A 12,722-nucleotide genomic window follows, 5' to 3' on the forward strand; every position below is an offset into this window, starting at 1 on the left:
TTCATGTTACAGCCTCTTATGATTACTCTTTCAATTTTACCTTCTTATATTTCTCTTTATTCTTGTATTTCATTTCAAATTTTCCATTCAACTCTGATCTTTTCATCATGAATGCCTGAATATCTTCTATCCAATTAAATGCTCATTTTTCTCCAGAAGGATTATACTCAGTTTTGCTGGATGGATGATTCTTGGTTATAATACTATAATCTTTCCCCCACTCCTTTAATATGATGCCACTAAATCTACTGTTTTAATTGTTTCTTTCTGCCTGATTGACCTTGGAGTTCTGGAATTTAGATAAAATACTTCTGAAATTTTCGTTCTGGCATATCTTTCAGCAAGTGATTGGTGAATTATTTTGATTTCTATTTAATTCTCTGGATCTAAGATATTGACAGTTTTCCTCAATAATTTCTTGAAATATGATTTCAAGGCTTTATTAATCATAAATTTCAAGTAGTCAAATAATTTTTAGATTATCTCTCCTCAATTTCTTTCCAAGATCCTTTCTTTTTTTCCTGTGAGGTAGTTCACATTTTTCTTTTCTTTTATTGTTTATTGAATCTCATAGAATCATGATTTTTCACTTGCTCAATTCTAATTTTTAAGGAATTATTTTCTTCTGTGAAATTTTGTACTTCATTTTTTTCCCAATTTGGCCAATGCTTTTTAAGAAGTTCTTTTCTTCAGTGAATTTTATGCCTATTTCACAGTTACCACAATTATTTTTAATAATGTATTGTTTCCATCAGTATTTTGTACCTCTTTTACAAAACTATAAATTTCCTTTTCATAATTTTCTTCAATTACTCTCATTTCTCTTCTCAGTTTTTTCTCTATGATTCAACTCTTTCTTTAATTTTCCAGGAATCCTCATTGCTTGTGGCCAATTTATAATTCATTTCAAGGCTTTCCTTGTAGTTGTTTTCATGTTATTGCCTTTTAGATTCATGTCCTGGTCTTTCTTGCCATCTTAGCAGCTTTTATAGTTGTTTCTTTTTTTCTATTTGCTCTTCTTTCTAGATTATTTCTTGAATTTGAACTTTATGTTAAACTTATATTCTTCTCAACTAGTGGGGGAAAGCCCTGTTACATGTGTCAACCTTCTTTGTAATGATTTTTTTAGAGTTATTTCTGAGAGTTTACAAATTTTGATTCCTTTCAAGGTGGTATGTTCTGGGGGGAAGATGCCCTCCTAGTCTGCACTGTGATCTTTCCCCAGAAAGGTGCTTTCTAACTTGAAGTCACAAGCACTAGTATTCCTCTTGGACCTAAAATTGTGTCCAGGGGCCCTGTGCTCTTGTGACTGATCATGAGTACTTTTCTCTGCCTAGGAACTGTGACTCAGAGCACTGTGCATATGGACAAAGAGAGTTTCTGATAAGTGCCACTTGTACTGAGTGCCAGGAAAGAGACCCCAAATATTCTCTATCTGATCAGTTTTCTGAAACCCTTATCTTATTTGGGTTAGCAATTCTTGAAACTGCTGCTGTTTCTGCCAACTTTAAAAGGCTTGCCACAATTGCTGCCAACATATGAATCCGTCTTAGATAGCCCTTTACCTCATTCTAAGTGACCTCTTCTACAGATCTCCTAACTTTCCTTAGTTGAGAAAAAAATGTTTCATCCAGATTTTGGTTGGTTCTGATGCTCCAAAATTTGATTTGAGGAGTTATTTTTAAATTGTTTGGAGGGAGATGCAAAGGGAGTTCAGCTGGTTTGCTATCTCTAATCCCTACTCCATAATCTTTATGAAATTTCTTTTTGAACTAACTCTGCCCTTGATTGAAATCCCTTTCAATAGCTTACATTTGAGTGCCCTTTTTAAAATAATGCTTAATAATTACATTGACTTTTGCTCACAACCCTGAGGTAAATATCATTATCTCCATTTAATAGACTGTAGAGGTAAATTTCACAAATATAAAGGTTTTTTGCCATGTATTATAATGCTTATGATTTGTAAAAGTAGAATTTAAAACCATATTTTCTGACTTCAAGTTTTATGTTATTATATTATTTCCACCATGCAAGTACATAATTGTGGCATAGGATATTTTTACTATTTAAATATTTTATTTATGAAATATCACCCCTAAAGTGACAGAAAAGAATGAAGAAGTTTAATTAAAGAAAAAAAAACTTTTGGAATCATACATAATTCTAGCTCTGTTTTCATTTTGGTTTCATAGCTTTGTTTTATTACAGAATCCTACTTTTATATATAATTTTAAATTTTTGTAATTTAGTAATACATTTCAAAATTACTTACAACCAATTATATGAAGGTAAGGAAACTTAGAATGACCATAGTATCTCTCTTAACACCTCTGTTGAATAAGATGTAAAGTGGTGCTACCTTCATTTTTAGCTGAGAACTTCATTAATTTATCTTTATCATCACTGTACTGGGTTGCAAATGTGTAATTATAGTTCTAAATAATACTGAAATTAGAGAAAAATTATTTTATGCTTTAATGTTTTGAAGAAGAAAAATCAAGTTTAAAACCATATTATATAACATTGTAAAGATATATTATAATTAATATGTTATTTAAATTAGATGACCTATGAGGTCCTTTATAAATCTAGGATTGTTTGATTTGATTATTACAGGTACAGGCTTACATTTTCCCTAACTTGGGAGAAAATAGTAAAACAGAAATAAAATATCCAGAAAGAGTAATACATAGTGGATAGTTAGTTGTCCATGAAGTCAGGAAGGCCGGGAGTCTATTCCAGTTTCTCCTATACATTGGTTGTGTGACCTATGGCAAATCACTCAACCTTTCATTGCCCCCAGGCAAGTCACTAAGATTATCAATTGCAAAATGGATGCTGATTTTCCCTGGTGGGAGAGAGAATTTTCTCACCAAGATTTATTTATGAAATCACAGGTCTCAGTAGGAAAAAAAAAATCTACAGTGACTACAGGTCAACCTGTCATGATTGAATGATATAATTTAAGAGACAAAGTAATAAATTGAAATATTAACATTTTAAATGATCTAACTAAAAGCAGATAAAACAGAAGAAATGGAATATAACAAAACTGAAGTCAAAAATCAAATCTTTAGCAAATGTTTTAGGAAGTACATACAAATTAAACTATTTTCTTCCCTTCATGGAAACTGAATTTAATAATAAAGTAAAAATGAATGTTTTATATAGTTTAATTATTTTTATATATTTTTATAATTAAGAAATTATTCATGTATCAGCTACTATGTGAAAGTCAATTATGTTTTCAGAATGGCACAATCAATACAACTTCATATTTTGCTGAAATTACCACTGGCTGAAATCTAATATGAATGCCAGCAATATCCTTGTAAAAATATGTCCTGACAGTATCTTGAACATTAGGACAAAGATAATTACCAATTAAAGTAGATGTATAAGAAGAGTTGGGATCGAAAGGACATCTGCCTCTTCCTCTCTCAAATCTGTGTGTTTCCAACTGAAATTGATAACCCTGGAAAGAAAACCATAAAATATATTATAATTATATAAGTATAATTATAACTAGGTTTTTCAGACAATTTGTCACCTAGTTCAAACAATAGTTCCATTTCCTAGAAAGCATTTTTTGAACAGTGTATTTATTTGCAATGCAATGGTCACTGATGAAGAGAATAAAATCAGTTCTATAGTTAAGTCTTCATAGATCCTGGTAAATAAACTGAAGTCTTTCATTAGTCCACACTTGTTTTGTCACATGTTCAGAAAGATCTATCCCAGAAACATATGCAATTAAAGAGAACTAAGTAATCAAGTCCTTCTATTTGTTAAACAGATAGAAGAAAGAGAATCAATGGAGGTCTAGAAAATCAGATGACATTATAGCCTCCTGAAATACATTAGCACATATTATCTAAAGCAGGGTTTCTTAATCTTATTGTGTCACAGACACCTGGGCAATCTGTTGGAGTCTATGAATTTTCTGAATGTTTTTAATGTATATAATAAATGGAAAGAAATTTTAAACTTCAGTTAGAGATTAGTAGAAAAAAATTATATATTATTAAAGTTTATGCATCCACTGAAATCTATCCAAGGACAGATGAGGAATTCCTAGACCCCAAATTAATGCTTGGTATATAGAAACAAAACTTTGATGAGAGAAAAATCTTTAGTAAACTAAATACAGAATTTTTTTAAAAATGAAATTGGGAAGTTAGATATGGAAGGTTTCATTGTAGAGATTCTATTTAAATCAATTAACAACCATAAATTCTAAGTCAATTGGGAATTCTGTCATATCAAAATATATTTTTTTTATTTTCCAGTCATGGATTGGCGTTCTAAATATCAAACATTTCCAAAAACATTTTAGGAAAAAAACGTGACTATGTCTTCATTATTTTGAAGAGAAAAAATTGAAGTGGAAGACCACAGAAAATGCATAAGAGAGTCATTACTGCCCGAAAATTTAAATATTTACTTGAAATAAAATCTTGCTTGCAAATATTTCACTATTAATGTCTGGCTTCAGTGCAAATTCAGTACTATTAAAAATAAAGACATTCATGAAAATGTTTCTCTCTATCAGTTCCTATTTAACGCCTGTAACCACAGAAAGGTTTTTTCTGTTCATACCACTCATTTTCAAAGAATTCTCATCAAGTATGTCAACCACATTATAGACTAAACAAATAGTTTAGAAAAGTAGTTATGAAAATTAATACCACTGAAACTAATGAGGATGTATATAAATTGATGAATAGCTTTGCAAATTGTAGTATATGAATGTAATAAAAATATCATGACATAAGACATTATGAAAAGGTCAGTTTCAGTGAAAAATGGGAAGTTTCATATCAACTGATTCAGTGCAAAATGCGCAAGATGCATGAAATGCAGTGAAATGATGAGAACAGGGAAAACATTAAATAGCAAGAGTAGTGCAAAAACAAAGCACTCTGAAAGTCTTAAGAGCTATGATTCATATAATGACAAATCATAAGTCCAGATGACCAGTGGTGTAATATACCCCCTCCTCAGAAAGTGGTGATGAACTTAAGATTTCAGCATGATACGGAGTTTTTGACATGACCAAAGTGGGAGTTTCTTTTGCTTGATTATGCATAATTGTTATAGGCAATTTGTTTTCTTTTTTTAAATTATTCGACAGGTATGGAAATTTTCTTTACCAATATTAATTGGTAAGTTTTATAACTTATAATCCTATATCATTTCTTAAAGAGAAATTCAACAACAACAAAAAACTGAAAAAAAAAAGCTTGTTACAGTCAGTACTGATAATACAACGATTTTAACAAACATTAATTAAACACCTACTGTGTGCAAGACTGTGTTAGGTAATGGGGATATGGCATGTAATCTTCCAAGTCACTATTAAAAAAATCACAAGATTTATATGTGGTACAGTTTTAATTTTTAAGCACATTTCCTTAGAATTTTGATAATACTGACAATGACAAATAATAGGAATAATAAATTCTAGCACATTACTTACTAAATGACAAAGTAAAATGAGTTCACAAGGATAATAGGTCATCTTTACAATATAGGCTATAAGAATTAGAAAATATTAAATAGTGAAATTTTATAAAAAAAAGGTTTCTGTCATCAAAAGTGACTTAAAAGCCCAAGCAAAACAAATAATTGTAACTTACATTTTTTAAAATTTTTAATTATTTTTTTACCAATTACATGCAATAACAAATTTCCATAAATGTTTTATGAAGTTATATGGTCCAAATTGTCTCTCTCCTTTCTTCTCTCCCCATTCCTTGAGATGGCAAACAATTCCATCTGGGTTATTCATGTATTGTCACACAAAACATATTTCTATATTATTTATTTTTGTAACTGAATAATCTTATAAAACCAGACCCCCCCCAAACATATAGCCAAATAAACAAGTAAAAAATTGCACACTTTCATCTGAATTACTATTCCAAATGTTCTTTCCCTACAGGTGGATAACATTCTTTTTCGTAAGTCCCTTAGAAATTTTCTGAATCATTATATTGCTGATTGTAGCTGTCTATCACATTTGATAATTCCATGATATTGTAGTTATTATGTATAACATTTTCCTGGCTCTACTTGTTGCACTCTGCATCAGTTCATGTAAATCTTTTCAGCTCTTTTTGAAAATATACTGTTTCTTATTCCTTATACCACAATAGTATACCATTGCCATTAAATACCACAATTTGTTCAGCCATCCTCCAATTTATGGATATCCCTTTAGTTTCTAATTCTTTGCCACCACAAAAAGAGCAGTCATAAATATTTTTGTACAAGCAAGTCCTTTCTAATTTTTAAATCTGTTTGGTTCCAGACTTAGTACTGGTATTACTGGATCAAAGGGTAGGCACTGTTTTATAACCCTTTTGTCACAATTCAAAATTGCCCATATTGGCTAATGTGAGAGGTGTGAATTAGTACCACAGAACTGCATTAATTTGCATTTCTTTAATCAAGAGGGACTCTTAGTTTCTTCATCTAAAAAAGTCCTACTTATATCCTTTGGCCATTTGTTAATTGGGGAATAATGCATAATTTTAGGTCTTTATATATTTGTGAAATGAGACCTTTTTCAGATAAATTTGTTATAATTTTTCCAGTTTGTTGTTTCCCTTCTAATCTTGGTTGTATTGGTTTTGTTTGTACAAAACCTTTTTAATTTAATATGATCAAAATTATTCATTTATATCTTATAATGTTTACTATCTCTTGTTTGGTCAGAAATTCTTCCCTTCTCCATAGATCTGACAGGTTTACTATTTGATGTTTGACTGATTTACTTATATCACCCTTCACATACAAATTATATACCCATTTTAACCTTATCTTGGCACAGGATGTGAGTTATTGATATAAATCTAGTCTTTGTCATACTGTTTTCTAATTTTCTCAGTAGTTTTTGTCAAATAGTGAATTTTTATCCTAAAAAGTGGGATCTTTGGGTTCTTTATACATAAGATTGCTAAGATCTCTTACACCTAATCTATTCTAGTGCTCTGCCCTTCTATTTTTTAGCCAATACTAGATTGTTTGGATGATTGCTGCTTTATAGTACAGTTTAAGATCTGTTTCCACTAGGCCACCATCTTTCACATTTTTTTCATTAGTTCCCTTGATATTCTTGATATTTTGTTTTTCCAGTTGAATTTTGTTTTTTGATAGTTTGGTATGACACTGAATAAGTTGAATAATTTAGGTAGGATTGTCATTTTTATTATATTAACTGAGCAACTAATGTTTTACCAACTGTTTAGATATAACTTTATTTGTGTGAAAAGTGTTTTGTAATTATGTTCAAATAATTCTTTCATTTGTCTTGGCAAATAGATTTCCAAGTATTTTATACTGTCTGGAGTGATTGAATTGAATTGAATTGAATTGAATTACTTATTTTAGAACACTTACCTTCCGTCTTGGAATCAATATTCAGTATTGGTTCCAAGTCAGAAGAGTGGTAAGGCGTAGGCAATGGGGGTCAAGTGACTTGCCCAGGGTCACACAGCTAGGAAGTGTGTGAGGCAAAATTTGAACCTAGGACCTCCCATCTCTAGGCTTGGCTCTCAATCCACTGAGTCACCTAGCTGTCCCCTCTGGAGTGATTTTAAATGGAATTTGTCTTTTTAAATCTTTTTAATGGGATTTTTTGGCAAGATATAAAAATGCTGATTTATGTGGGTTTGTTTTGCATATGACAACTTTGCTGAAATTATTAATCATTTCAACTAGTATTTTAGTTGATTTTCTAGGATACTCTAAGTATAGCATCATATCATCCATAAAGAGCAATATGATTGTTTCTTCATTGCCTATTTTAACTCCTTCAATTTCTTTTACTTCTCTTTTTTGCTGAAGCTAGAATTTCTAGTACAATATTAAATAATATGGGTGATAATGAGAATCCTTGATTCATTCCTGATCTTATTTGCAAGGCTTGTAACTTATTCCCATTGCAAATAAGACTTGATAGTTTTAGATAAATATTATTTATTATTTTAAGGAAGGCTCTTTTATTTCTATGCTTTCTTGTGGTTTTTTTTAACCCTTAACTTCTGTGCATTGGCTCCTTGGTAGAAGAGTGGTAAGGGTGGACAATGGGGATCAAATGACTTGCTCAGGGTCACAGCTGGGAAGTGTCTGAGGCCTGATTTGAAACTAGGACCTCCTGTCTCTAGGTCTGATTCTTAATCCACTGAGCTACCCAGCTGCCCCCTCTAGTGTTTTTAATAGGAATGGGTGCTGCATTTTGTCAAAGACTTTCTTCATCCATTGAGATAATCATGTGATTTCTGTTAGTTTCATTATTGATATGGTCAACAGTGCTGAGAGTTTTCCTAATATTAAACCAGCTTTGTGTAACTTTCATTTTAAATAATTATTTTGCCACTAGTCTAATTTGGTAGTAATCAAGTGATTATTCTATGGGCAAATGTAGAATAAATGTTGAAAAATCAATAAAGGCCTCAATTTATTGTATAGACATTAAGGAAAGCCCAATCACGCCATTTATTTACTTAACATCTTGTAATTTCAAAAAAGAAAGTTTTGACTTTAACTTTGACATACTAATTATGAAAATAAAATTCTTCTATCTGTTTTTAAGAAGCATCAGTTACCAAAATCAGTCAAAGAAATGAATCTAGGATGACACTTATTTGCTGTTATTTTAGTGACATCCTTTTTATTCTCTTGATCAGTTGGACAATTCCATTTTTATATCATATTACTTTTTACTCATTTTGAAAGTAAAATGTCACTAAATTGAAAGACGAAAAAAATAAGATTTTAGTGACTTTTGTTTTAAAATGTCACATTCATTCCCCAATAAACTTTGACTTTTCCCTTATTAAACTAAACCAATAAAAAAAACAAGCATGCTTAACAATACACATAGTATTCTGTACTTATACCACCCTATCCTACCCAGAGGAAGAAAGTATGTTTCATTTGTTGTTCTCTGAGACCACTATTACTATTGTAATTGGTCTGACTTCATCTGCCTTTTACTGTGATTTTGCCTAATTACTGTTTTCATTGTACATTTTTTTATTATTTCTGCTTATTTTTCTCTATCATTTCATACAAGCTTTTGCATGTTTGAATTCCTCATGTTTATTTTTTGTGGCAAAATAAAAACACGAGAACCCACTAAAATTTCAGCTTTTATTTTTACTATGTATGTGGGGGGTATTGATGGTAAATGGGGATTATCTAGACTCCCCCCTTGTTAGCTTTCAATGGGCCAGATCAGCTATTCACTGACCCCCATCCCAGGAAAGACCTGTGAGGGAATAAACTCCAAAAGGTTCCCAGATGGCAAAGCTATAGTGGGGATGTTGAAGGAAGGTGTTGGGGTTCAGTGGTGACCCTAATGGGTTAGATTCCACCCTCTGAGCCAGCACTACAGACAAACCTCCCCACTTCTACGCTCTAGTGGCTTCGCCCTTCAAGGTGGCATTTGGTATTCATCTTCCCTTCAGCCACAAGATCAGTCTTCCTCCCCACAAAGTAACAATCCCCAAACTACCACTAATCAACTAATAAAGCTTTATTTATGAGGCTGAGGGAATTCAGGATAACAGGGTGAGGGATGTTTGAGGATTTATAAGGAAGGCGGGTACAGGGATAACTTCTCTATCAACTCTGAACCCCACAACAAGAGAGCAGTTCTGGCTTCTTCTGTAGTTTTGACTCAGAAACTGACTCTCCATCCCCTCACAATATCCTATCCTTAACACTATCTAACAAACAGGGGAATAACTGGAAGGAAGGGGTATAAGAGGGATCTGAGAAGGGTCCCCCAATTGCCTGCTCCCTCCTGAGTCCAGGCATTAAGGCCAATTATGGAACATAACTCTTTTGGTTTCTTCTTCATTGGCAATGAATTCAGTAGAAAGGTTTTGCTGTTGAAATCTCCAGGTTACCCCTGAATTTTTTGTTCAGAAGAGCTCAATTCCTGTCCAGATCCTCCCAGCCACCCACAACCAACCACCCCTAAGCCCACTGGAGAGCTTGAATGACCTCTCAGGAGTTTTTCGCAGTTGGAGGTTGGCAGTTTAGAATCTTCAGAATTTTCACCAAACTCCTTCCTTTACTGGCCCCTCCCAAACAGAATTTTCTCAGAGTTCCATGAGGTTGGCTTCCAGTCCAATTCAAAGATGGGTGTTTAGTTATCTTACCCCAAATCCATACCTACAACTACCACAAAAATTCTCATAATTGAGTTATTATAAATAATTTTAGTTGGAGATGGAAACATGTCAATTCAGCATCTAGCACAGTGATCAGAAATTCAATAAATATTTTTTTTAAAATGAGGCCAATTAGGGGGCAGGTGGGTGGCTCAGTGGATTGAGAGCCAGGCCTAGAGATGGGAGGTCCTAGGTTCAAATCTGGCCTCAGACATTTCCTAGCCATGTGACCCTGGGCAAGTCACTTAATCCCCATTGCCTACCCCTTACCACCCTTCTGCCCTGGAGCCAATACAAGTATTGGCTCCAAGACAGAAGGTAAGGGTTTTAAAAAAAGAGGCCAATTAGATAAAAGACCATATCAACCTGTAATATATCCAAGTATTTTTAAGCAGCTATGGGCTTCATTTTTTTTCCCTTTTTCCTTGTGTAGATGAAATATATTTTGACACATTTGAGATTTAAGAGAACACTGGTGTGTATTTGAGATGGGTAATGCTAATATGATCCTGGGTTCACTGTTAAACAGTTAAAAGTCACAATTTTTATTTACCTGACTACATAATAGATCACACTTCTGATGAAAAATAACTTTCTCTCTTGGATTTACCATGGTTGTAATATAAAGTAAATTGAGAGGCAGATTAAATGGATTTTCACATTTTCTATAAATGTGATTTTATACAAAATTTCAATTGTATGGGAAAACCCATAACAATTAAAATTACATAAAAAATCTCATATGCTAAAACATGAAGAGATCATGCTATAGTGAATATTAGAACTTGTCTTTGTGAGAACTACCTGCATTTGGGTATATGGAATATATCCATGCCTTTCTTTTTATGAGATATTTTTATACTTATATAAGTTCTTCTAAAGAGACTTATCCAATATGATGAAATTCTTCCTCTTAGTCTTTTTTTATATCACAAGAGAACAGAAGTTATCCTAATGCTATCCTTTGTTCATTTGACTGGATCACTTTTATAATCATGAACTTGTTGGATTAATTTTATGCCACTTCCTGCACAAAAGTTATCATTGGCAGTATGTTGTAGTCAATTGTTATCCCCATATATTTCTGCATTTTCCTGTGAATGAACAAGAGATGTGCTTTTCTATGGTCCATAAGATAAAAGCCATTACAATCTTGTTAAAATGGTGCTAAAATGACTTATTGTTGTTGTTTTTAAGGAAAATTTTGTGATTGAATGCACTGGGTGAATGCACTTTTGCCTTACTGCTTGCTTCTGTTTAATATATTGGGCCCAACTCCTTATCCATTTTCAGTATCTCTGTTAGACACATATAACAGTGATAAATCAATGCAAAGCTTATCTCATGAAACTACATCTGGATTAGGGGTCAGCAACTCTAGCCCATGAATCAAATGAGACGCATTGGCTATTTTTGTATGACTAGTGACTTAAAATTTGTTAACAGAATGATAATATAATAATAGTTAACATGGTGGTGACAGTGTCAAAAAAGAGAGAAACAGAGAATGGAGCATATAAGAGAAATGTTTTGAAGATAAATTGAAAGAGCTTGACAAAATATTGGATATGGAGGTGAGAGAGACTGATGGGGATAAGGATGATGCCTAGTATAACAATATAAATAAAAGCATGAATTTGGACTCAGAAGGCCTGGACTCAAAACCTTTGCTTCAATTTTCTTATCTGCCAAATAGAGGTTAGACTAATTGCCTTTCAGTTGTCCTCTTGTTATGAATCAATTAAAATGGAGTCTCTTGACTTCAGAGAGTTTGTAATCTAATAAAATAAAGACAGAAAATAAAGTATATAATAGAGTGAAAAGTGCAAAAAAAGTCAAGAGTGCAATTATTTCCATCCTAGGAGAAAAATATGAAACACCTTTTGGTAAGGTAGACATTATTGTTTATATAAACCTGAAAGAAATTTTCCTAATCATGCTCTTTGTCTTTGGTCAAATTTGAAATGTCTTAAATATTTAGCTGATTACCAATTCAATTATAATTATATATCATGTGGAAGGTTTCCTATAAATCTTAAACTATATCCTTAATTCAATGACTGCTCTCTTAAAATGTTTAAATAGGAAATGATATAATTGTCTTTCATAGAAAGGAATTTGACAAACTAACGAAAAAAAGTGAATCATTATGACATTGTCAGTGATCCCAAAGCAATCGCCTTTTATAGTTCATGTAATGGGTGAGGGTATGGTTTAACTACATGGAGAACATCGGGCACTATTTATGCTGTCTTTTCATTATCTGTGTTTTAACAGCTGGAAATTTGACCAAAGCAATATGGTTTAAATTTACAAGGCACACTAACAGTCAAGGTAGACTACAATTTAGGTTTCACTGTAACATGGCGACGACTTTCAGTAGGTCTTTATGGGTTTGATAGAAATCAGGGCATCTAACTCATAAATGTTAACAGATGCATATGCTTAAAAGAACAAAGATTCTCAAATTTTAAGTGGTGATTCTTTCTAAAGAGACTTTTCTATCTTAGGCTTTGAGAGGAGATCCCAATG

The 12,722-nt window shown here is 32.3% G+C and overlaps 1 protein-coding gene across 1 annotated transcript in view; it reads right to left on the bottom strand.

Annotated features, from left to right (window-relative positions):
* Positions 1-12,722, bottom strand: part of SEMA3E (semaphorin 3E) — a 385,477-nt gene that overhangs the window by 88,303 nt on the left and 284,452 nt on the right. The window contains exon 11 of the mRNA XM_044679056.1: positions 3,385-3,478. Within this exon, the coding sequence (XP_044534991.1) occupies positions 3,385-3,478 (94 nt within the window). The remainder of the gene's footprint in view (positions 1-3,384; positions 3,479-12,722) is intronic.

This window comes from Gracilinanus agilis, chromosome 5, assembly GCF_016433145.1.
Source record: "Gracilinanus agilis isolate LMUSP501 chromosome 5, AgileGrace, whole genome shotgun sequence".
Classification (NCBI taxonomy): domain Eukaryota; kingdom Metazoa; phylum Chordata; class Mammalia; order Didelphimorphia; family Didelphidae; genus Gracilinanus; species Gracilinanus agilis.